Consider the following 24,878-nt stretch of genomic DNA (forward strand, 5'->3'; position numbering starts at 1 on the left):
GATGAACACCGTCATCCCAGGGGCACTAGAGCAAACACTGTGATTTCACATACACCAGACCCCTGTGGGGCCCACACGCAATAGCAATGCCTCTTTCTCACCATCGCTGGAAGTAGAGTGCCCTTAACACCAAAAAGCTGAGTGTGTGGAATGGGCTTACCGCAGGCCCAGATATCCACAGGTTTTCCATAGGGATCTTTCCTCAAGACCTCAGGGGACAAGTAACCCGGGGTGCCAGCAAAACCTGTAGCAGAAGAGAGGGCGGAGGCACACTGAACCCACTTTCTCTCTCATTAAAACCATATTAGCAATTTACCCCAAGTCTCTTCTCGTTCTTGGTGCTTTGGCTACTAAGCCCTCAGCTCATGGGTGGCAAGAGATGACTAGCTGGGTTTCTTGGATGGCCCAGGATAAAATCAGAGGGCAAGTCCGTGTGCCTACCAGGAACTCCCATTCCTCCCCAGAGGCAGCAAGAATGCAGTGCTGACAACAGCTAGACTCACTGTACTGAGTCACCTAGGGCCAGGGGACGCTCCGTACCCTCCCCCTTCTCGGGTCTCTGAGGAGCCCAGGACCATGAAGGCTCTGGCTTCTAGTTCTGAAAGAGGAAAGCAGATCAGGAAGAGGAGGAAGGGCGGGGGCCACATTCCAGGAAGACAGGGTCACTCTTACCAAACCAAGCCTGCTGTTCTCCCTGTACTTCGATGGCTAGGCCGAAGTCAGCCAGCTTGACAGCGGCACCCTTGCATTTACTTGCCAGCAGCAGGTTTTCAGGCTGTATGAGGAAGAGAAGACCTGGTGAGGCACCCACCGGCCCCCTCCGCCCTGAGGAAGCCGCGTTTGGGTCCCCGCAGTCCCACCACCTGGCACCAGGTGGCGCCTATGCTTCATGAGCGGGAGGCAAAGGGGGAGCCTGGGTAGTACCTTCAGGTCCCGGTGGACAATGTCATGCTGGTGGATGTGATTAACACTCTCCAGAATCTGATGTATACAATGGCTGCAAAAGCACAAGGCAAGGGAATGTCAGTGCGGGGTTAATCCACTCAGGACCACACTACAGATTCAAGCATGTAACGCTGGGTTACAGATTCACAGGAGATCACTGAACAACAGCTAAAACCTCCCACTCGGGACGTCATCGCATTCAACCTATTTTACAGAAGAAGAAACTGAGTGCCAAGCCCATCAAGTGGTTTGTCGAGGGTGTCCCACTAGACAATGGCTGAGGACAGAGCAGAACAGAGTCCACTATGCCTCCTTAGACGGTAAAGGCCCAATACAACCAGTCCATTTCCAAGAGACCAGGGACACTCCTGAGAAGTAGACCATCCAATCCCTTCCTTCCTGCCCCCAACCCCCACAGTAAGTCTGTTCTTGGAGAAGAGGCTTGTGGTAGCATCTTAGGAAGGATTGTACAAGTGTACCTCAGTCGTTTTGCTGGGGGTACACTCGTTCATTTATTTAAACATTTACTGACTACCTATAGGCACTGTGCCTCGTCTCACATAGACTACAGAGATGAATAAGACCCAGTGTCCACCCTGAAGTTTATCTTCTAGAAGGGGAGATAAAACCCCAGTACACAAACATCTTTAAGAAACAATGTACTTAAGAAGGTTCCAAACAGGGCAACCCAGGAGCATTTCTGATGATTTTGCAGAGAAAAAAAGAAAAACTAACCCAGAGTCACCTTCAGCTGCTATTTCTTTCTTTTCTTTTTTTTCTAAATAGGCTCCACACCCAACGTGGGGCTTGAACTCATGACCTTAAGATCAAGAGTTGAGTGTTCCACCAGCTGAGCCAGCCAGGTGCCCCCACACCTATTTCTTAATCAGGCTGCCCACCTTCCAAAACATTCTGCTACATTTGCAGTCAAGCTCTTGGCAGGGAGCACTGGCAATCTAGAGCAATGGTGAATGCTGAGGGGGATGATTTCTGCCCCCAGGGGACATCTGGTAACACCTGGAGACATTGCTGGTTGTCACAATTAAGGTGGAGATGCTACCAGCATCTAGTGGGTAGAGGCCAGGGATACTTCTGAAACTCTACAGTGCACAGGAGGGGCCGTCACAACAAAAAACTCTCTGGCCCCAAACGTCAGGAGTGTTGAGGTTGAGGATCACTGGCCTTGAGAATGAGGCCCCAGCCGGCAGGTCCTACCAGGTATGTGAAGCAGGCTTGCAGAGTGGTGCTGGGCCCATGACCTGGACTTCTTATTCCTCCTCTAAAATCCAATTCCGGGGCTTCCACAAGAGCCAAGGGGTCTTACCAGGCTCCAGGAGGCTGAGGCTCAGGCCTCCTTTCAGGACACAGCCCATGAGTAGGCCAAAGAGACTTTAAGACTGGGCTGAAGAAGCAAGTCTCCACAGAAATGTATAATTAGAACAGAGCCAGGCTAGCAGGGAGAGCCTTCTGGCCAAAAATGGCAAAAGTGCGAAGTGTCCCAGCAGAGCCAGGCCAAGCCCACTGGTACAGTCACACACCACCCCTCCCCCTAGCCAGCTCTCCCTCCTCCCCGCCAGGCTCCCAGAGCTATCACCGCCTCCTCCTGCCCCAGAGTCTGGTCCTCCCCTGCTGGCACTGGAATTCATCACACCACTTGAGAATTTTTCCTGAGGCTGAAGCATCTGAAGTTGATCAGCAAACACTGGCCTCTCAGGGTTGAGAAATTTGTGAGGAAGCTGCACTCCCCCACTCTCTAGAGGCAGCCAGAGCTGCCACATATGCCAGATAAGCTGCAGGCAGGATGATCAAAACCAGGTTGTATGGACATCACCCTCAGAGAAAACTCAGGGCCGGGGGAGGAGCCGAGGCAGGAAAGGCGGGCCACAGAAACACCCGAGAGCTGTGGTGTGGGAGGAATACTGCCAGGGCTTCTATGGGGGACTGAAGCCTGAGGCATGTAGCCAATGAACTGTCTTCCAGCCTGAGGACCCCTAGGTCAGAGCTCATCATGGTGGTCAAGAGACTAAGTGATCCAGGCTGGAATCTCTTTTGAGAAGGTTCCTGGTTGATTAGCCCAGATGTTTACACTCCTTCAGAACACAGACCACATTTCCTCCATCTCTGGTCATCCCCAGGGTGCCTTGCATACAGTACAATTTGTCAAAAGAAAAAAGCAGAGGTAGGGAGGGCCCTTGAGCAGGCCTGCAAGTACACAGTAGTGCAAAGAAAAGGTATTTTCGGGATGAAAGGGTAAAGTAGACTTGCAAGTGCTTCCCCGCAAAAAACGGATCTAACTTCTAACGTCGCCCATAAAATGCAGCCCAGGTCCAGCTGTATGGAATCTTTGTTCAGATAGGAGCTCTTCTGACCTATGTCCAAAGACTACTGAAACAGGCACAAAGCCTGCCCCCCTGAAGGGGCCGAGACTCACACTGAACTCCAGGGCCCTTGCCTTACCTGGCATCAGCTTCACTGTAGTACTCTCTGGCCACGATGTCTTCAAACAGCTCCCCACCAGTAACACTGCAACCAACAGACGGAGAGGGTCAGAGGAGGCAGGTCAGCTGGCCAACTCTAGCATCCAACAGGCAACAGGTCACACCATGGAACAGCTTTTAAAGAAATCCCAACTCTATATGCATTCCATCCAAGAGCCTAGAACATGTTCAATCCTTCAATGACATGGAGCTTCTCCTTGGGGTAACATGGGCCCTTCCTTCCTCCTGCACATTTCTGTTTCTATAACCTACAAGTTAGCTAATGCTCAGGCAAAGATGAATATACAGGGATATAAGAGAAAATAATCAACCTCCTCAGAAAGTCATAGCTTTATTTGAGACCAGTATGAATACTAAGATACACAGCTGCCCAAGAAGGACAGACCTACTTCTAAAGTTAAAGAATAATGAGATCAAGGACACAGAGACCCAATCCTGAAAATCCTGGAGAGGCATTTCCAGGAGGTGAAGAGCTACTTTCGAGATATTAAACAACAACCAAAGTGGAGGAGAGACCAACTGGAGTCCAGTTGATGACTACTAGTAAAAGCCACCTTTAATTTCCCAGAATTTCTAAGGTCATGCGAAGAGCTGCATTCTATTTCTCTGCTAAGGACAACACACCAAGAAACAAGAAAAAAGCATCTGCACAAGGTGTGCTGCTGAACAGAAATACGAGAGTAATGCCATCCAGGGGTCTGGAGCCCTGGGGGAGACAGTGAGTGAGCAATGAGGTCCCCTCAGCAACCTGTCCATTAGCAGAGGAAGGTCAAAATCAAATCCTTTCCCTTGGGCAAAGGAGAAGGACCCTCGGCAGAGGCTCAAGACCCAGTTTAGGTCTTTTTCCAAGCCTTCGTCGTGAGCCAGCTGGAGGGAAAGGCCCCCAAACCCTCAGAAAGTGGCACTTACAGGTCAAACACGAGGTAGTGAAACCCTTCTTCAGAAATACTGTCATGGAGGCGCACTGCAAGAGAGGAGATGGGGACAGAGATTAACAGAGAGAAACCTTGGAAACCTATTGCTCTCCTTTGCAGCAGCCCCACCCCGGCCCCAGACTGTCAGCCTCACTGGACAGTGTTCTGAAGGAGTGGCAGCGAGAAGCAGCAACATGCCCGTCACCCCCAGCCCCCCAAGACAAAGTGACACAGCCACAGAGCAGAGAAACAACCGGACCCCAGGTCCAGGGCTCTGGCTGTCACCGCAGACTGCCTCAGACATAGGCAAGAGATAGACGCTTTGTGGCTAAGAAGTAAGACAAGACAGAGAAAAGCAAGAGCCTTCCCAGAGGGGCCATTCCCAGAGAGGGAGGTCCTGGGATATGATGCGTGACGGTGTAACTCAGAGCGAGAGCGAGGGGCACCTAGGGAGGCTGACCGCAGAGGGACAGACAATGACAAGACGGGAGAGCCCAGGAGCTCTTCCACAGGAGTAGTTGGGCAAAGGGGAATTAGAGGGAGGGGAAGAAGCTAGGAAGGTAGAGCCCAGCAGGAAGGCACATGGAATGAGGCTGATGGATGGTGAGCATGGGAGGCGACGTGCAGACTCAGGCAATAACAGCAATCACTGTTTCTTCAGTGCTTCTCACATGCCAGGCCTGGGGTTAGGCTCCTTACACACGTTCCCTATTCTACAAGGGTGTACTGAGTGCCCACATGTCAGACTCCCTGCTAGCTGGTGGGATTTAGGAAGGACACAGTGGCTGCCTCTGAGGAGTTTATTTTTCCGGACGACCATCCTGAGAGGAAGATTACTCCCATTCTCCAGATGAGGACACTGGAGGCTCAGAGACACTGTATCTTTGCAAAGGCCAAAGATGCAACGAATCAAGACGTAAACCCAGCTCTCTCTGACTCCAAAGATTGGTCTACACCCCTGCTTCCTATAAGAAATGTGGTGTAGCCCACATAGCCAGGCACCAGAGCAACGGAGACCATGAGAGAGACTACCCACGAACGCACCTACAACAGCAGCACAGATGGGCCCGGGAGGCCACAGCTCGGAGCAGAGGAGGGCAGCCCCTCCTCCAGAGCTCCTGGGCCAAAACCAACCTAATGTCTTCCGAGGTCTCCTCTTCAAGCTTCTGCCCACAAAGCCACCTCGGGCGTAAATGCCAACCCCTCAGTACCATTATAATGCAAACACGAGGTGATGCTTTGGCGGACTGTCGCCGCTGTCCCTTCCCTCACCTGAACTCTTGGGAAGGGGAACCTCTGTTTGACCTTCACACCACTCTTGGGCAGTTTCAGGAGCTCCTCACGGAGCACTTTAGGAATGGCCTGACACCAAACCGACCAGTGACATTCTTGGATACACAGAAGTCACCGTGTCTCTTCTTGGCAGACCCCAGCTGCCAACAACCCCGGAAGACAGGCTCCATTTCCAGCATCAGACTGTTCCGTCCGGGCCGAGGCGCTTCCCTACAGCCTCTCCCACCACAGTAAAAGCAGCCAGAATGTAAAATACAGGCCTGTGGCTATCCCTCCCGCTCCATGGTTCTCAGCTGACAAGCGAGGACTTGGGCCTGCCAGGGCTAGGTCGAGGGCCACCCGACTGTTTACACTTCACGTTGCCTGCTTTATTTGATCTGATCTAGTTACTCAACTCTGATCTGGTTACCTCAAATTCCTCCCCAAACTGTGAATTACCAAGGGGATCAAAGGCAGGGGGTACTTCTAAAATCCCTCCTCCTCCACCTGCTCTCTCTGTACTTCGGCAAGCAAGCTCATACTTCTCTGGGCCTCCGGATGATAGGAGGAAGGCGCTATAGCCAGACGCATTCTTCCCTCCCACCCTAACCGATCCTGCTCAAGTGGGCCTCCCCCAAAGCCCTGTGAGCCCCCTCCTCACTTGCGCTTCTCTGGTCTCCGTTGGTGCTATACCCAGAGTCCTGCTGTAGCTGCTGCTCCCTCGCTTCCAAAAGGACTTTCCATTTAATTAAAAATTTGCTATTAAAAAGCATTAAAGTGTGTAATACAAATAATCCCCTGGAAATCAGCTGTCCCAGAAGCTAAAGACCAGCTTCGCTAGAGAGGTGACTAACAGTAGCAGGACAGTAAACTAACAGTACAGCAGGTATGATGCTAACAACCACTCCCGGGGGAGTCCTGCCACCTGGCCCTGCCTCTCCCAGCATCCCCTGGAGCCCCCCAGGCCTGCCCCCTCATCCAGCACAGTGGAGCTGATAATGCAGCAAAAAGTACAGGTGCCCATGCCTATGCCGAGACAGGCAGGCAAGGGCACTTCCCTTTCTCCAGGAAGGCCACACACAGAGCCCAGGTGGCAGGTAGCAGTGCCGGGGAATCAGAAGAGAGGAGCGGCAATGGGAGATTAATCCTTCCAAGCCACCCAGCCCAGAGAATGGCTTTGATGTGTGCCCCAGAGCAAGGTACCATCAAGACAAGAAGGAACAGGTGCAAAAGGCCTCATATCTTGTTCAGATTTGTGAACAAAATCTGCCCACAAATCTGCCCCCATTAAATCTCTTAATTTGTAAAGAAAATTAAGAGAACTGAGAACAAGAGGAAAAACTTGACTGTACCCCTCTAAGTGCCTACTTAGCAGCATCTTGACAATCATGACCCAACTTATAACAACTAACATTTAGTTGAGCTGTTTCTATGTGCCGGACATTGTGCCGCGTGCTTTACATACGTTATTTAATTGAGCTCTCACGTTACCTCTGTTATCCTCACCTACAGGAAGAAGACTGAGGCCCCAAAAGGAACTCATCCAAGGACATCCTAAGTGGCAGAACTAAGACGTGAAGCCAAAACAAACTGATATCAACTGACATCCTTGATATCATAGAATTGCCTTCGAGGGAGTCACTTTCTCTGTCCCCTTGGGCAAAGGAACTCCAACCAGTCCCCCCTTGCTCTGGCCATTCTGATCTGCTCAACAGTGTCCATGAAGTGCCTTCCCTGATGCAGGCATTGCTGCAGATGCCACGGATACAGCTGTGAGGAAGAGAAACCTCGCCCCGCTGCTGTGTAGCTTCTAGGTCAATGGGGAAGACAGGCTTTAAACCAGCACTTGCACAAACATATCACTAGGCACTACTGTGGTAAGGGCTACGGAGTAGACATAAAGGATGCTATGGATGCGTGGAAACAAATAATCTGACACCCAGCCCATTCCACAGATTAGAGGGCTTGAAGGCCAAGGGCCAAACCAAGTCCACAGACAGGAAGACCTGAAAAAGGATTCTAGAGCATTTACTGCATGTCAGCGATAAAACGGATTAATGTTTTAAAAAAACTATGGAGAGAAAAACAGCCCAAACACCTTAATACCTTTACTTGACGTTTCATACCTTCAAGGACTAACAACACCATAACCCAAATGCTGTGGCTATTTCCGATTCTTTAGAAACCACCCAACAATATGCCACATTTTAACTAGCAAATCTTGGCTCATAACACTCTGGAAAAGTGTCACTGTTAAAAGCGTCTGCAGCAATAGCATAGTGGGAAGGAGGCCCTGCTTCCTAGGGGCCTGAGTCTTCCCTCCCCCGCCCTCCGCCAGGAGCAGGTGGGCAGGACTCCCCTCGGCAGAGATTTAGGAGCTGCTTGGACATGACTCAAGGTTTTCTTTTTTTTCTTTGCCCCTGTTTTTGCTCCACTTACTGTGAGCTCAATGGGGCCTGGGTCTGAGGCAAATGGAAGTCCTGCTTAAATATCTTATGGACTGAGCAGGGGCTGAGGATTTAGGGGGTCACTTCCAGGAGCTGGAGTCCCTGTTTTCACTGCTTCATTTCTGAGGCCTCCTTTGCCCACTGAATGAACCCTCTCACAACTCCACGAAGAGGCTAAATAATCTGCTGGAGGTCACAGACCAGCAAACCCCATGTTCAAACTTGGACAACACGATACCGAAGCCACAAAGCTTGCTTCTCCACACACGGCCCACGGACCAGCAGTGTGAGCAACCCCCGCAGAGCATCCCCCCACACTCCCGAGCAGGCTCCGGCCCACCCCAGGCCTATTGCATCAGAACCTGAGTTTAACACAATCTCTCGGTGATTCCTGAGCACATGAAAGTTTCAGTAGTGCGGCTCTAAACCATAACATAACGCTAGACTGTGATCGAACCTGCTGAGACAACTCAGCACGAAGGAAGACAGAGTCTATTCATTAGAGGAATTCAGAGCAGGGAGCAAGCAGATCACAGGTAGAACGTGCTCCATTCAGACTGTAGACAGTACTACTGCCGGCTCCTCCTCTCAACTCCATACCTCTGGCCACTCTCCCACAGTTTTAGGTTCTGCAGTATGCCTCATAACCAATAAGCTTTTTTTTTTTTCCATCAGTAAACTTTATTTTTTTTGAGCAGTTTAGGGTTCATAGCAAAACTGAGTAGGAAGTAGAGAAACCATCCACATACCACCTGCCCCACATATGCATAGCCTCGCTACCAGCAGCCTCCCCCACCAGACGGGCACATTTGTTAGGATTTGTTAGGATCAACGAATCTACACTGACACATCGTTGTCACCCCCAGGCCCCACAATTTACATCAGCATTCACTTCTCCAACATGCTTTTCAACTCCTGGGATAGAATATCTATTAGGGAAAAAAACTGGAGAGGCCTGGTGCCTTGCACCAAATAGCCTTTTGAGTTCAAGTGCCTCCAAGTCTGACAGCAACCAAAGGGTGGCCATGTGATCTCTGTTCTCAGCTTCCTCAACTCTGCACCACTCTTGGGCTAGTCCACTTGTATCCCTACGGGATGGAGTTAAAGAAGCTGGAGCCAAAAGGGCCACAGCTCTGAAGGATGAGGCAGTGGAGAGAGGGGAAGAATAGTGAATTAGGGCACAGAACGGCCTCTTCTCTGCCACAAGCCAGATCAGGAACCATGGCAACCTCCGCCTCCTGGATCCACAGCCCCACCGCATCTCCAGGAGCCCCAGTTCCCACCGGAAGCCAGAAAGCCTGGGCAGCCAGCTCTCCCAGGACACAGTCCTGACTCACCCTTCTCTCTTGCTGCTCTTGACCCCAGAATAAGGCCTCAGACCAACATCTCTCAGGACCTGGGAGCAGTTGTGAAATGAAGCACGATTCTAGGCAATCAGATGCTGACGAAGTAAGTGGGCCTGGCCTGGCCTGGCTTGGCTTGGATCCTGCAGACCTCCTAACAGAGCAGATGGCTGGGGTAGATGGTTCCCCAACTGCCAGGTCCCCAGGTAGCCCTGGGAGTAGGTGATAAAAAGGAAAGAGCGGGATTCCTGGGTGGCTCAGTGGTTGAGTGTCTGCTTTCGGCTTAGGTTATGATCCTGGGGTCCTGGGATTGAGTCCTGTATCAGGCTCCCCGCAGGGAGCCTGCTTCTCCCTCTGCAGACTATGTCTCTGTGTCTCTCATGAATAAATAAATAATATCTTAAAAAATAAAATAAAAAGGAAAGAGCTACCAAACCAAGTATGGTCTAAAAGGTCAAAAGTATATAGTTAATTTCTAGAAATGCATAAAAAGAAGGGTACAACTGTTTTCAGCTAGAATCCCATGTTTGTCCTTCCTGGTCATTTCTCAACTGTCTTCATCTTACCCTAAGCCTTCTAGGGTCAATCAGGTCTGGGCTGCAGATAACGCAGACATGGTTCTGTGCCCTGCATTGCTTACCGCACCTTTTATTCTCCTCTCTACATGAGACAATTCATCACTGCTCTATGAGTTGATCACAAGTAGCATAAAGGAAGGAAGTTGCTGTCCTCAGACCCTGAGACCTGGGACTGGAATGTCAAAATGCTTCTGCACTTTTGGAGGACTCTAGTGACCCACATGCTTTTTCTTCCTGTTCTGAAACTTCCAGGTTAGAGGTCACAAGCTCAAAAGCCTACAGAGACCAGGTAGGCAGCACAAACATGAGGTAACAAGGAGTGGCAAAGGAAAATGGCCAGCTGGCTACAAAGGCAGCCACTGCCCAGCCCTCACTGACTCTGGCCGCACATGGATACAGGCTCGGAAGAGCCACAAGGTCTGACTGGAAAGCCTGGGAAGCAGAATTTTTTTTTTTTCCCAAAATGCGAGATCTCATTTTTAAATACTGGCAAATAATAAAATATTTTTAGCCCACTGGGCTGGCCAAACAAAACATGCCTGAATTTGCGACTGCTGTTCTAGGCGTTTCTCTCATCGTCTCTCTCCTACCCAGGGTAACACACTGGTCCCCACCATGCAGTTAGACCAGGTGAGCGTCTACCTTCAGAGCTCACCCAGGGAGTTCCAGTAGTTCTAAGCCCAGGATCCGTCAGCTGAGAGGTGTTGGCTCCGCGGAACACACCGCACCAGCAGAGCTCAACAGGGGCTATGCCAATCTGCTTCAGGTGTAATCCAAGCTGCTGATTGCGATCTGTAAAGCCCTGCATGGTTGGAGTTCTGGTTACCTCAGAGCTGCTCCTCGCCCCTTCGGCTGGAGTACGACCTCAGCTCTCCCACATGAGAGCTCACGTTAAGCTTTACCAGCCTGAGGTCTGGGAAACCAGAGGCTGGGTAGCTCTGGAGGAAGCAGCAACCTTCGGCAAGTCACCTCACAGCCCTGGCCTCCAGCAGAGCTGAGCGGGCTGCCTCCGGGGCTCTGTGGGAGCCCCGAAATTTAGGCCATGCCTGAGGAGCAAGGAACACGTGTTTTTCTTTGTGATGACTCAGGGCTTTCAGGGAAAACCTAGGAGATGCTCCCTGCCCCGCCTCAAGTCAAGACTGGGGTTTCTGCTTAGACACTGCAGCCAGCCCGGCTTCCATCCCCTCTGCAAGAAGCGCCACATCAGGGCCAACGCTGTTGGCAAAGACTATTTCAGCTGAACAATGTAAAACGGAGCTCGAGTGGGTTGTGGCAGGCAAACCTCCTCAGGCTTTAGAACAACCAACAATGTGCTCTTGTGCCCCAAGTCAGGGTGGGAGCAGAGAGAAATCCTCTTAAATTTTTCTCCTTCCCCACGAGAGTGGCTCCTGCCATCCCTTCTCCAGAGAAGTCAGGCGGGTGGGCAGCTTGCTTTCCTGGCTCTGGGGAATACAAACGGGAGCACCATGGAAACCCCCAGAGTGTGCACGACACCGTAACAGGAACAAAACTCTTTCAAGTCCAGAAACAAAATCCGGACCCTTTTACGATGGCTGTGGTAGGCCCCTGGTGAGGGACGCTGGCAGGCTACTAGCCCAGAACCTCACACGCTGAGGACCCTGGACCTCAGCCCAAAGACGGAAGGAGAAGGGGAAGAAAGGGAGTCTGAAACCTGTTCCAGTACCTCACATCCTAGCCCTGAAATGGCACAGCAGGGACAGAGACCCTCAGGTCTCTAAACCAGAATGCTCCAGAATTCTGAGCAAGATACAACGGTTATCCCACTTGGACAAAAAAATTACACCAGGCAAAGGTCCAGGGACAGAACTGGTTTCAGACACAAAAGCAATGGATCTCTGTTCTCCCTACTTTCTACAAAATGCCCAAGAAATACCCTGAGGGAAGGTGCTTACCAATGTTTGGATGTTTCAAAAGTCGGCATATCCGGGCCTCACGTTCTAGTTTCTGGTGATCTAAAAGCAAAAGAGAGAAAACAAAAACCATTAGCCATTTGTTCTATTTGGGACCACTTCGCTATTCATAGTCCTTCAATTACTAGGCACCAACTATGCACTTTTTACTAATCTGCTAAATTAATGCAGCAAGTCACGGCAATCCCAGAGACAGGTATCATGATTTTTTTTAATGAGGAAATGTCCTAGGAAAGTCCCTCAAGTTAGTGAGAGGCACAGTCAGGACTTGAATCCAGGTTTTCAACTACACCTTTGCTACGATTTTCATTACAGCAGGGATTTCACTGGGCCAGGGTGTCCAGAATCTCTTTCTTGATAGAGACACTACTAATAACAAAGTTTTACTGAACAACTACTATATGACCAGGCACTGTGCTAGGAACTTCGCAAATAATCTGACTTAGTCTTCATAGTGTCCCCTGAAACATAATGATGCTGAGAACCAAGATGATGATGAAGATGATAACGATCTGACAAAATGATAACCAGAACTAACATTTCTTGAGAGCTTACTTCTACATTAGGTAGAATCATCTTTTAAAGTATTCTCGTAACAACTCTATGAGGCTGGCACTATTATGATGCCCATTCTACAGTAATCCTGCTCCTCCCCAGGATCCTCCTGGCCATGTACTGCCATTGAGCTCTTACCTCTTGGCATTCAGACATTGGGGTTACTCTGTTTTGGTGAAAGGACCAGAATCTAGGAATCCCCCGGTGCAAGTAAGCTGCGATGGTCAATTCCTTCCACAGGAAAGCAGAGCTCCAGGAAGTAGAAAGAGACGATGCTACGATTCAAAGCAAGGCGGCCTAGCAGCCCTCCCCCTTCTACCTGCTAGAATCCTGCCGAACAGTCCCCTCTTTCACAAAGTCTTCCCTGTTTCTCCCAGCAAATGTGACTTCTCTCTCCGAGATTCCCCCGTCTTCCACTGTCCTTTTTATAATTTTCACATTGTACATTACGTCCATTATCTTTCAGTCACAAGCTCTTCAAAGAGTGAGGCCTTTCTGAGCAATGCTTCCTAGAGTTCCTGCCATAATAGGGGCTTCATAATGATTTATCATGAACACCAATGGTAGGGATGCCTGGGTGGCTCAGTGGTTGAGCTTGCCTTTGGCCCAGGGCATGATCCCGGGGTCCTGGGATTGAGTCCCACATCAGGCTCCTTGCATGGAGCCTGCTTCTCCCTCTGCCTGTGTCTCTCACAAATAAATAAATAAAATCTTAAAAAAAAAAAAAAAAAAAAAAAAAAGAACACCAATGGTAGTAACAACCATTATTTACTGACGATTCACCATATGCCAGCCAGAGGCATGGGTTATCCTACTTCATCCTCACCGAGACCCTGTGAAGTAAAGGATCTGATGAACTCCATTATGTGACAAATGAAGAAACTGAGGCTTAAAAAAAAAAAAAAGAAACTGAGGCTTAAAAAGTTAAAGTAACCCACCCAAGGCCCCAGGCAGTGGATGCAGGTAGTCTGAGCCTCGAGCCCTTTCCCTCACTCGAGCCCTTTCCCTCATTGCATCACTATGCAATGATGACAGGATAAAGAAAAATGAGAACATCTAGTAAAGACTCCAGGCTTCGGGGGCATTTCTCCAGGTCCAGGCAGGTGCCTTCATATCCATATCTGCCAAGCAATTCCTGCCTCCCCTCATAAGGGCTTCTGCCCACCCAACCCCTACCTCAACAGCAAAGAGCCTCTGTAGAGCTCCCCATGAGCCCCCAAACCATCCTACCAGGTGGGTGCTATGAATATTATCATTTCACAGATAATGAAATGGAAGCCCACAGGAATTAAATAACTCGCCTGAGAGCCAACAGCAGGAAAGGGATAGAACTGGGATTCGAACCCAGGCCTGCCAAGATCATGTAGTCTGAGATAATGCAGGGATTACAGACTAAAAGGAATTCAGATTTGTTATTTCACCAATCACCCTGTTTTGTCCTAAACTTTCCCTTTAGCAACAGCCCTGCTTTGTGGAAGGAGGTGGGGACAGGCAGAGATTAGTTCCTGCTGCCCAGCTAATCCATCCCAGCTGCCCAAAGATCTGGGTCAGACCTTCCTTTCCATCCTCAGGTTCGGCATTACCACTGACCAGGGTGCATCTAGAGAACCAGAGGGGACCCCACCCTCCCCCATCACCTGGGATCCATCGGGATCCTGGAGTTAGCTGAGGAAGTACTGTTAGCCCTGTCCAGTGGCAGGGGGGCTTGCTTCTTTCTGATCTGACCAGGAAGATGTCAGGTCTATCCTGACCTTCCTCCCAGCTCCTGGAATTGGGATGGAAGTACCAAGCTAGCCAGCTCCAAAGCCTCCCCTGCTCTGACTACTCACCTCACTACCTTCTGACCCACACCTCTGGGGCTCGGCTGCCCAGGCAGGTGCAGGAGAACAGCATCTCGCAATGCGGAGGTGGCTGCTGAGGGGAAGGCCTGGAAGATTAATGTTTATCTCCTCCCTTAAGTCTCTTACTGGCTAATGGTTACAGTCCCACAAGAGCAACAGCACTAAAAATAAGGGTGCTCTGGCTTTACCAGTGACTCAGAGTGGAGAGAGGAGAGAGACAGATTCGTACTTCCAGCTCCTCGAAGGAGCTGCCCAACGTCCAGAGGGTCCTTGATAGCCACTTAATTCAACCCTATGTCCAAGGAGCTGAGTCCCTGCATCTTCTCTGAACCCTAGGCTGCTCCTTGGTCTTTGCTCTGATCCTTAGCATGACTCCATCCATTAACACAAGAGTTTTGGGGTCAGACGGCCATGGGCTGAGTCTGAACACTGCTATGCCAGGTGAGTTATTAAATCCATCTGAGCCTCATTCAATTCATTTGAAAACACTGTTCTGAATGCTATGGATACGGCAGTGAACAAAACAAGACAAAAACCCCTGCCTTCATAGAGGCTAGTGGGGCTGGGCTGGGGGAGGAACAGACAATCAGAAATGGCACATTAAATGTCGTGGCAAGTGCAATATAGAAAAATAAAGCAGGGAAGGGGAACAGTACACATTTAAATAGGATGGTCACCGAAAGTGAGGAAGTGACATTTGATTAGGACCTGGAGGAGGTGAGAAAAGGAGCCAGGCACATATCTTGGGAAAGAGTTTCCTCACTTCTAAAGCGGAGGCAGTGATATCTGCAGATTAAATGAGGTAATCGGGTAAATGCTCAGTATAGTGCCTGGCACAGAGTGAGAACCTCAGCCGTGGCTCTCAGCAGAGACACCGAGAATCGGACCCACTCTCCCTCAGGTTGGGCAGCCAGAGAGTCCACAACACACCAGCAGAGCCCTCTAACTTGGCTCGGCTGCAGCCCTCATGGGCGTGAAGGTGTTCCCTCCTGTTATGCAGGGGCTCGCCTTTGTTTACAGTCTGCAGGTGACAGGTCAGCGACAGGGGCTTCAGAGAAAGGACAGCCTAGGAAGTGCCACTGCCTGCAGGATCCCTCCTTTTCCTAGGCATCACCCTTGGTGGCTGTGGCGTCCTGCCATCCAGAAGCTCTGCTCTGCTCAATGAGCCATGTGGTTTCTGCCTACCATACTCTCCCTGCGTCTTTACACCACGCACAGCAGGCCAGTACCCCAGCCTCTCCAGTGTTATTTCCTGTCCCTTTCCCCCACACACACCTCCTGTCCTGTAGTCCCCTCCAGGACTGGTCCATGTCTGAGAAAAAGCAGAGGGCTCCACCCCAGGAGCAGCAGTGATATTTCAGAAACAAATATGGTTTGTACGGTATCTTTCCCAACTGCAAGGGCTAAAGCACAGCATCACAACCCCAAAAACAGTGGAGCCACTAAACTGACTCAGTCCACAGTGGCAGGTCTAGGGCCTGTCCGGGCATCCTAAGGTGATAACACACCAAAAGCACACCTGGTGCTTTTGTCACAAAGATGGCCTTCTCCCCCGAGATACCCCTCCTCCACTGACCACTGAGCTCTCTGTTCCTAGGCCTTCCAAGGCTGACCCTCTTCCCACCCACCTTTCAACTGGGCTATTCCCCGCCCCCTCACGTGGCCCAGCCCCCCCTTCCTGTTTGACAACAGCCACTTCCCGCTTTTGCACAGGGCCACTTCCTGCCTGCTTGTGTGCTGCTGCCATGGAGAGACCCACCCCTGTCGACCTTCAGCCCAGCTCGAACCACATCTCTCTGCAAGGTTTTCCCTCTCAATAGCAGAGGTAGCAACAGGAGCAGAAAGCAGAAGTGGCCGTTATCAGGGACCTGCTCCGGCCTTCCCCAACAGCCCACCCAAGCCAGAGTCAGGTCCAAGAAACAAGTATCCCTGCAGGCCTTGCCTCTCCTGCCTTTTGCCCAAGCACTTCAAGACTTGGTTCAGGCCAAGGACCCATCACAGGAAGAGCAGCAAGGAGTGACCAGGTAGTCAGTGCCAAAGGAGGCAGAGAAGAGGAAGCAGTGAGCAGACAGCGTGAGGCAAAGGGGAGGCAAAGTTCTAGAACCACCTCCCCCCTAAATCCAAAAGAGAAGCCTTTTCCAAATGTACTTTCCTTCCCCTGACAGGATAAGGGGCCAGGGAAGGGTGGCCCCTGACCCTCCATGTCCCTGCACGGACATGACTGATTTAGTGACGTTTCTCTAAAACCACAAATGCCAGCACTAGCTTCAAATAAGATTCTACTGCCACCTAAATACACAACTGTCTGTAATGGGAAAGAACCCAGAGTCCTATCCCAGTTATGAGGACCCTCCCCAAATTCTAATCACAATGACACTTTTGACTTTTCAAAGGGTATTTCAAGGGTCTGTGCCTGGACCCCCAACATAAATGAGAAGGTTCCTACAGCTTCCTACAGCCTAATTTCAGATGCTTCAAGTGGAGTGCCTCCTCCTGCTGCCCTCTTGAGTGCCCTCCTCCTCCTCCTTCCCGAGTGGGAGCAGCAGAGGCCCCCCGTCTGGCCCCCAGAGCATCACTGTGAAGAGAAGAAACAAGGGCACCATAGGGATTTGGTGTCATAATCCACATTTCCAGCTGCTTATAAACAGCCCCTGGTCTTAGGCATTGACCAGTGGGAATCCCAAGCCACATTCCCACTGACCTCATCCTGACACTGCGATGCCATATCCCTTCCTCTTTGAATCTCACTCTAAAGGTGCAAAGAGTCTCCAATTAAGAGCAAAGTCCAACCAGCATGTAAGAGCACGGGTCATGGCTTTCGAATTCCTTCACACTCACACAGCTGGGACCAGTCGAGGGCCGTGAATACAGTAGGATGGGGCCCAAAATGTGGTCACATGAACTCCCCCAGGCTCTGTCCCGGAATCTGGCATCCTCCCTTTCCTTTTAGTCCTTACCCAAACAGCTTCAACAAGGTGACACAAAGACCCAAGCCCCACTTTGGCCTTTGTGTCTTCAGAGAAGCTTGAACTGAGGAGGGAAGGGAGAGAGACACCAAGAAGTGGTCTATAGCAAAAGTCTCCCCAACCAGCTTGGATGGAGAAAATCCCCATGGGGTCACTTGCAAGCTCCAAGAAGACAGGGCTCTGCCGCTGGACACTCTGGATGCTCTCAGGGCCAGAGCAGGGTCAGCTGCTGAGTTCTCCATGCCCCCGGCAGGGCTCTGGGTGCCTGCAGCCTTTGCCCACTGTTTTGGTGACATTTCCTTCATGGTAACCAGCCCCAAGTAAAACATCCCAGGAAGCAGCCCCTAAAAATAGCTCCTCCCAGGGCAGCAGCAAGCGGGGGGGAGGGGAAAGAGAGGGAGGAGAAAAGAGGGGAGCAGATGGGAAGCTGCTGCCGTGCTGATAGGACCCAGGAAGTAGAGACAGTGTTGGGGGGGGGGGGGCAGCGGCTGGAAATATCCCCACTACAGAGAAGTCTATACCTAGAGAGGTGGGTACAGATGAGAGCCAGGCCTCAGCGAGCAAAACAGAGGGGTTTGCTCCCCCGGGCTTAGAGCTCTGGGCCTAGATAGAGGTGTGGGGATGTTATATCAGCATTCATCACAGGAACAGAATGCCCAGAATCTGTGTTTTAAAGGGAAGAGCCACGGGGTGGTGAAAACTACATTGCTTGAGGATGCTGGGGTCAGAGCACTGGCAAAAATCACTGGCATACTCAGAGCTCAAAATAAACAAACCAACCTTTGGTGCCTTGGTTTCCCCACTGGCCCTGGGGCAGATCTTTCTGGCCATGGGTGGACAACAAAAGGCCTCTGCCGAGAGGCACTCAAGAGGTGCAAAGTGCCCATCTCTTCCTGTCATCACCCTTTTGGCACCCATGGGATCAGGCCCTTGTTGGCCTGCCAAGGCTGTCCAGAGAGCAAGCACAGAGCTGGGGGCAGAAGTCTGTCATACCCATTCCTTCCCTTCCCTTCCCTGTCTCTAGCCTCAGCAGAGAATGGGGTCAGTCACTTACCTCTAGGGTTTCAGCACAGGTTATGATGAGAGACCAGGGCAAGCAGTAGGGAGAGAGCAAGGATGGGGCCACCTTCCAACCTCCATCCCTATCCATGAGGCCAGTACCCAAAGTCACTCTGGGAAGGCGGGTGGGATGGCAGGGTGACAGGCCAATGTTGTACGAACTGATTCACATAGCTCACAGCGTGACTGTATGACAAAACCGGCCCAGGATAAGCCTTGGCCCAGAAAAGGGACCTCCAGGCTGCTTTCTCATCCACTCAGGGGGACGAGTCAGTGGAAGCTCAGTCATTTATAGATAGGATGCCCATTTCTCTGTCAACAGAAATTGACTGGCCTGTTATCCTCAGGAGGAAAGCACAGTTTTGCATACAACCTCCTTAAATGCTTCCTCAAGTAGCAGCGTCCCAGTGTTCCAGCACTGCATAGATTGCTCTTCCTCTCCAACCACCACCACCTCCCCAGCCCTCCCCTCTCCGCCTCCCCTCGCTTCACCCAGATCCTTAACAGGAAAGTCTCACTTGAAGATACCGCAAGGGACACAAATGTCATGGGGGCTACTCAGGCCAACACTAAGGGGGTGGGGACTTGCAGCTGGCACCACCAAGGGGGATCCTATTTCAGTCCCCAGGGCCAGCTGGACCCAGAAAGGGACAGCCTTTGCCCTTCTGGTGGCCAACATGCCACAACCTTCAGCCACTTAGCTTGCCGTAGCCTTGGACATAGGCTGACACCCCAATCCGGGGGCTCAGGAGGAGGCCCCTCATCACAGAAAAGCCCATGTGCACAGATGGCCACATACCGGCAGAGATGCCACCTGGAGACGGCCGGGCCAGGGTTTGTCTGGTAAATCTCAGAGAACATGACAAGAGCGATCGTTGGTGCCGTTGCTGATTTTAGATGGCATTTCTTAAAGCGTGGCTATGGGGGCCATCTGCATGAAATCTACTAGGGCACTTGTTTAAAATGTAGAGTCTGGGTCCCAACCCCAGACCTCCTATGGATAGAGCCCAAGAATCTGTACTTTTTAACCAGTACTCAGGTGATCTTTTTGCACACTAAAATTGAAAATCGCTGCTGAGAGGAAGTCCCAACATTGCCCTATAAGGCCATTACTGACAGGGAAGAAAGAATCGTAAGCTACACTATCTTCCTACATCTCGCACCTGCCAAATAGGCCCCAAACACAGGTCTTGAACCTGTGTCCTCTCCAATAGCCGTGTCAGGCCTACAGTCTAGCTCCATGGATCAGAAAGGGGGAACACAAGCCAGCACTAGGGTACGAGGGTTCCAACAACTTGGCTCTGAGTTTCCTGAGAGCCAAAGCCAAGAAGCAACCATGATTGGTTACGTAGTCCACTGAATCCATTCATTGGATGTGTACAGGCCAGGTATGTGTCAGGCACTTTGTTGGGCCCTGCCCACACAGAGGTAAAGAAATAAATAGATGTGGTCCCTACCCTTTACCTCCCGGGTCCTCAAGAAGAGGAAAGCTTTTATTTACATTTAGCCTCAATAGAAATTTCTTCAAATGGGGTATACAGATTAAATAAATAAACACAGCAAGTGCTGCAACAGATTTCAAAATATTGTTTCTGGTAGCATCTCTTAGTAAGGCCAAGTACCCACTGTAGTAAAAGCAATTGGAATCTAGATAAATGGTCCAAATACAGAGGTTCCTTATGATGCGAACTGTTCCAAGGATAAATCCTAAATTACGGAAGAAGAAAGGACCATTTGCCCTTCAACTATAGCAATATGGGGAAACGCTTTGGATGTAAGCAAGAGAGCAGGATATAAAATGTTATGCTCCATGAGGTGAAAATCTATATGCATATGAATAAAGATAAGAAGGGAATCTGAAGATTTAAAAATAAAAAAAGACATAAGGGCTCAGGCTCCTTGGGGGGGTGCTCTTAAATCTTAAAATAACGACTTATCATTGCCATCACCTGGCCCACTAGCTCCTGCATCCAAGCCTATTTTAAATGCCTCCTTCAGCCTAGTGGAGAGCTAAGCTTGGAACCATGGGCTCCCTTAAGAGCCCCAACTCCACACCTATCACTGTTCCAAGCAGAGGGAGTGACGTTATGTGACTTTCAGTGACTTTACGGAGACAGGCCTGCAGACAAAGACGGTGCTCAACACGCAGCCACACGAACTCCACAGCTGCGAACGTGGGCCCCCGAGGCCACAACGACAAGAAACAACGTAGTAAAAGAAGGATTCCCATCCAGGTCCAGTCCCCCCATAAGACCAGGGGACCTCTCCCTATGCCTCCTGAGCATTTCACCATTGATGCCAGGAGAAGCAGCTTGATACCCTTTTCTTTCTCTCAATTCGCAGCACAGAAAATCACAAACAAGAAGACAGGCAGAGAGACTCAGCAGAGCGAGCCCCTTCAGCCCCTCACGGATGACTCTGGTGGGCCCACCACATTCCCAGACACAGAAATCCAACACCTGCGGAGCCCTAGACAGGGAAGAGTGAAACCCAGCTCCAGCTGCTGCACCTTTATAAAATATACAGCGTAAACTGAGAGGCTGTAGGGAAGCCATGGGCCTTCACTCCCTAACCCCGTGGGCACCAGCCCAGTGGGCGCCCTGGCCCAACTCTCCACGAGCTCACATCCCCTGTGCCCACACCTATAGCACAGCCCCCAGCTTGGTCCCTCCATCTCCAAGACAACACCCTCCCACTCTCCCACCTCCAAACGGTACTGGCACTGACAGATTCCTGACCCTCTTGTTGGCATCCGTGCCCATCAGCCGGGACCAGGCCTCTGTCCCTAAGTTAACCTGCACACAACAGAGCCCCAGTCTTGGCATAACTGTCTCAAGAGGGGGAGTTGATGTCTGAAGCATATGATCTTACACAAGAATCCTTTCCTTGAGGAAAAAAAAAAAATCAAAGAGAAATCAAACCTCATCCAGTTTGGGCAGGGAGAGAAAGATGTCAGTTGGAGAAGACAAGACAAGGTTGAAAGGAGGTGAGGGAGGCAATAGGACATGATGACACAGGTCAGGGAAGTTCAGGGGGGTAGGGAAGGAGGAGAGAAATGACAACTGAAGGCAGGCAGCTCCACAAAGTCACCACGACAGCTACCCTCACATCCCTGAGTGTGGCTCCTAGCGTCCCTCCCTCCCTCACCCCTGGGTCAGAGGACACTGGTGAGATGAGGAACACGAAGCATTGCATCATTAACTCAAGACACCAGACACCGGCCCCATTTCTGATGCACCAGGGCTATGCCGTGTGGGCATAGGAAGGTATCCACTCTTGCACTGCCGTCCCTGCCTGCGCCCTGCACCCTTGGCCAGAGGATGTCTGCCAAAGAGCCCAGCCCACTGTGTCATCCCCCTACCCCAGGGGAGGAGGGCATCTGACTGCCCACATTATCTCTATGGCAACCATTGCCGCCGACTCAAGGTACCCAGAGAGAAAGAAAACAAACAAATAAGTCAACTTTATAGCCAATGTAGAGAAACAGCAAGAGATGGAGGCTGGGAGACAGCAAGACAAGCCCTGTCAAAAAAAAAAAAAAAAAAAAAAGACAAGCCCTGTCTGTAGGGAGGAAGAGAAGCCCTCCCAGACAGGAGGCAGACACAGCCCTGCTAAACCGGTCCCGGAACAACCAAAAACATGACAGAAGCCCACTGTCATCTCCATGGAATTTAATAGCTTCTCTGATACTTAGGGACATCAACTATATCTCTCATGCCAGAGTCGCCTGGGTCACTATTAGCGACAGTCCTCACCTTCCCCAGGGCATCTGTATATGCTGCTAATATATGTGTGGCATCCTATTGCCCCATACAAATTCCTTTCACTGGGTCTAAACACTTTTGTCCCCCTGCTGCACCGTGCAGCCTTCAGCCTTCAGTCTTTGACGACGATGACGACGACCCATCCAAATACCTCGGTACTCACCAGACCTGTTCACAGAGCACTTCACACATTGCTGGGTCTATACCTATCAGATGAGGTGAGTTTGGCAAGCACCCAATGCAAGGTTCAGGGAGTGTAGGATCGAGGTGTGAAAGACAGGGCTTCACTCTCCTGGCCTCAGGTACTCAGGAGGATCTCACAAAAAAGGCTCCACGGCCTGAGCCTTCACAATCCTCGGACCTGGAAGCCATGCGGCTCCCACCCAGACCAGGCCATTGAGATTTCCAGACCATGAGGCATCACCCTCCACCCAGGACAGGCTGCATCTGCTGCTGCACCACTAACTTTGTAATTTGATCAAAAAAGCAATCAAGTTCATCTGGCAGGATTTGTTCCCGAGAAGCCCTCGCCAGTAGCAGCCTCCCCTGATGTTTACAGATTCCCTTCCCTTGGGAGTCTGTTCTGCCGCCTGGTGGGCAGGGGGAGGCTGGATTTGTCAGAGCTGTTCATTTACTGCATTTCCATCCGAAGTCACCACTGGGGCATGGGGATTAGGACAGGCCTAGAGTGGCTGCCCACTGCCCCCAACACAGAAGACTCCAAATTAGGAGCTCTCCGTTCCCTGTTACCACCACTCCCCACATCTCTCCCTGCTTTAAAGACCAAACTCTCTTGAGCCTTCAGGTACCATTCCTCCCTGTGGCTACCTACACGTCTTACATCTTTTTCATTCTTTTCTACCTGAGCACTTCTGGTTCACCATGCAACTCCTTGCCTGGCTTCCAAGTCAAGCAACCCTGAAATTCCAATTCTTCTGCAGGGGCTAAAATGCACAACCCCCAATTCCTGGAGCATCTTCAGAAGCTAGAGCCTTGGAGGCGGCCTAGGGAGAGGCCAAGATGGGGAAACACTCACCCCGGGCAGATAACTTCTTGGTATTGATGATTTTTGCTGCATACTCTTGCGTGGAGGTTTTCTTCACACACCTGCGGACCACAGAGAAAGCACCCCTGGAGGGAGAAGGGGGAAAGAACTGGGACACAGAGCAGAGCAGAGTGACACAGACACGCTTCAGGTCTGAGAACAGCGATGCTCCCATCACCAGCCCTTCAGTCAAAATCAGACACATCAGCATAGTGGCCATCACCCTCTAACGTGGGGTAGAAAGATGTGGCCACTGCAGGACACTGAACGGATGCGGGGGGTGGGGGGGGACCACCTCATCCCACCCTCACATCTCTAGTCGCTGGACAAAGCAACAGCCCCAACCTCAGGCTGTACATCAAGAGCCGGTGGGCAATGCTTAAAACACACACCTGCTGCATCTCACGGACAGCCCTGCAGTCCCGGCCAAGAGAACCAGGAGAAGGGACAGACCCTGCCCTTCTCTCAGCAGGAATAGTTGAGGGTAGGGGAAGGAGAGATTAGAAAGAGGGTATGATTGCGGGAGAGAAATCTCCCTCAATCCTGGGGGAAGGTGAGAAAGTGAGGCTCAAACCCCTAACAGCCGGCATCATCCCACTGCATCCCCGGCTCGACTGGCGGCGGGGAAAGACAGGATCTAGTTGTGGGTCTCAGACATCCATAGCTCCCCTACCCCACGATTTTTTCCACTACTTTCCCCCCCAAATGGGAGCTCGCACTCTCTGGCTCTGGAAACGTCTAGGGGGGCGGGCAGGGCGGGGGCTGCAGTGGCCGGGCTCGGCGCCGCGGGTGGGGGTGGGGGGGCCGGGGCTGCTGCAGCGGCCAGCTCAGTGCAGAGGGGAGGGGGATGCTGCGGCTGCGGCGCGCGGCTCCCGGGACCACTGCAGGGATAGGGGGAGGGGACAAGGGGGTGCTGCAGCACTGCCCAGCAGCGGGGCTGGGATCCTGGAAGCATCACTAGCGGGGGGCGGGGCCGGGCACCAAACATCCCCCCCCCCCACTCGGGCACCGCAGCGGGGTTGGAGCTGCAGGGCCGCGGAGGGTCCAGAGTGCCAGGCGCGTGGGACGTGGGACAGGGTGCTGAGTGAGCTCCAGAGCAGGGTGAGGAGGGGGCGCGGCGAGCAGGCGGGGGCAGAGTGGGGGGCGCCTGAAGGGTGAGGGAGGGGCGGGGCTGGAGGGCGCCCAGGAACGGTCCGGGGGCTGCGGTCCCCGCGGCAGCGCGGTGTGCAGCAGCCCGGGCAGCTGCTGCAGGGCGCGGAGGGGGCTGCGGGGCAGCGAGCTGGGGGCCAGGGGGCCAGGGGGCCCCGGAGGCGGCGGGCGGGAAAGGCTGGGGGTGGGGCGGGCCGAGGGGGCGCCGCAGCGGCCGGTGCAGGGCCGGGGGGCGGGGCGAGGAGCCGCATAGCGCCCGGGCGGCGGGGTCCGGGTGGGGGGCCGCGGCGCGCGGCGGGCGGGCCGTACTTGCCGAGCTCCTCGAAGAGCTGGTAGTCGTCGGTGAAGCGGGTGCAGGTGGCTGTGGTGGCCATGCTGGCGGGCGGGCGGACGCGGCGGTGCAGCCCGCGCCGACGTCGGTGCACAGTCACCGCCGCCCGGCCGAGGGAGCAAGAGGAGGAGACGGGGCTGAGCCCGGCAGCACCGCGAGACTTTACCGGGGAGAGCGAGGGAGGGAGGGACACCCCCGCGCCCGCCCGCCCGCCCCGCCCCCAGCCCCGCCGGCCCCCCG

General features: G+C 52.1%; 1 protein-coding gene across 28 annotated transcripts in view; it reads right to left on the minus strand.

Annotated features, from left to right (window-relative positions):
- Positions 1-24,825, minus strand: part of CAMK2G (calcium/calmodulin dependent protein kinase II gamma) — a 55,389-nt gene extending 30,564 nt beyond the window's left edge. For 10 of the 28 annotated variants that reach the window (XM_072823641.1, XM_072823635.1, XM_072823639.1 and 7 more), the window contains exons 1-8: positions 24,617-24,820; positions 23,150-23,244; positions 11,911-11,970; positions 4,353-4,407; positions 3,403-3,468; positions 925-997; positions 673-775; positions 161-244 (exon numbers count right to left, since the gene is read on the minus strand). In XM_072823641.1, the coding sequence (XP_072679742.1) occupies positions 161-244; positions 673-775; positions 925-997; positions 3,403-3,468; positions 4,353-4,407; positions 11,911-11,970; positions 23,150-23,244; positions 24,617-24,681 (601 nt within the window). In that variant the 5' untranslated portion in view covers positions 24,682-24,820. Of the gene's footprint in view, positions 1-160; positions 245-672; positions 776-924; positions 998-3,402; positions 3,469-4,352; positions 4,408-11,910; positions 11,971-23,149; positions 23,245-24,616 lie in introns of all 28 variants that reach the window. The other 18 variants (XM_072823651.1, XM_072823645.1, XM_072823648.1 and 15 more) reach the window with 10 other exon arrangements.
- Between the last annotated feature and the right edge of the window lie 53 nt (positions 24,826-24,878).

The sequence above is a fragment of the Canis lupus genome, chromosome 4 (genome assembly GCF_048164855.1).
Source record: "Canis lupus baileyi chromosome 4, mCanLup2.hap1, whole genome shotgun sequence".
Lineage (NCBI taxonomy): Eukaryota > Metazoa > Chordata > Mammalia > Carnivora > Canidae > Canis > Canis lupus.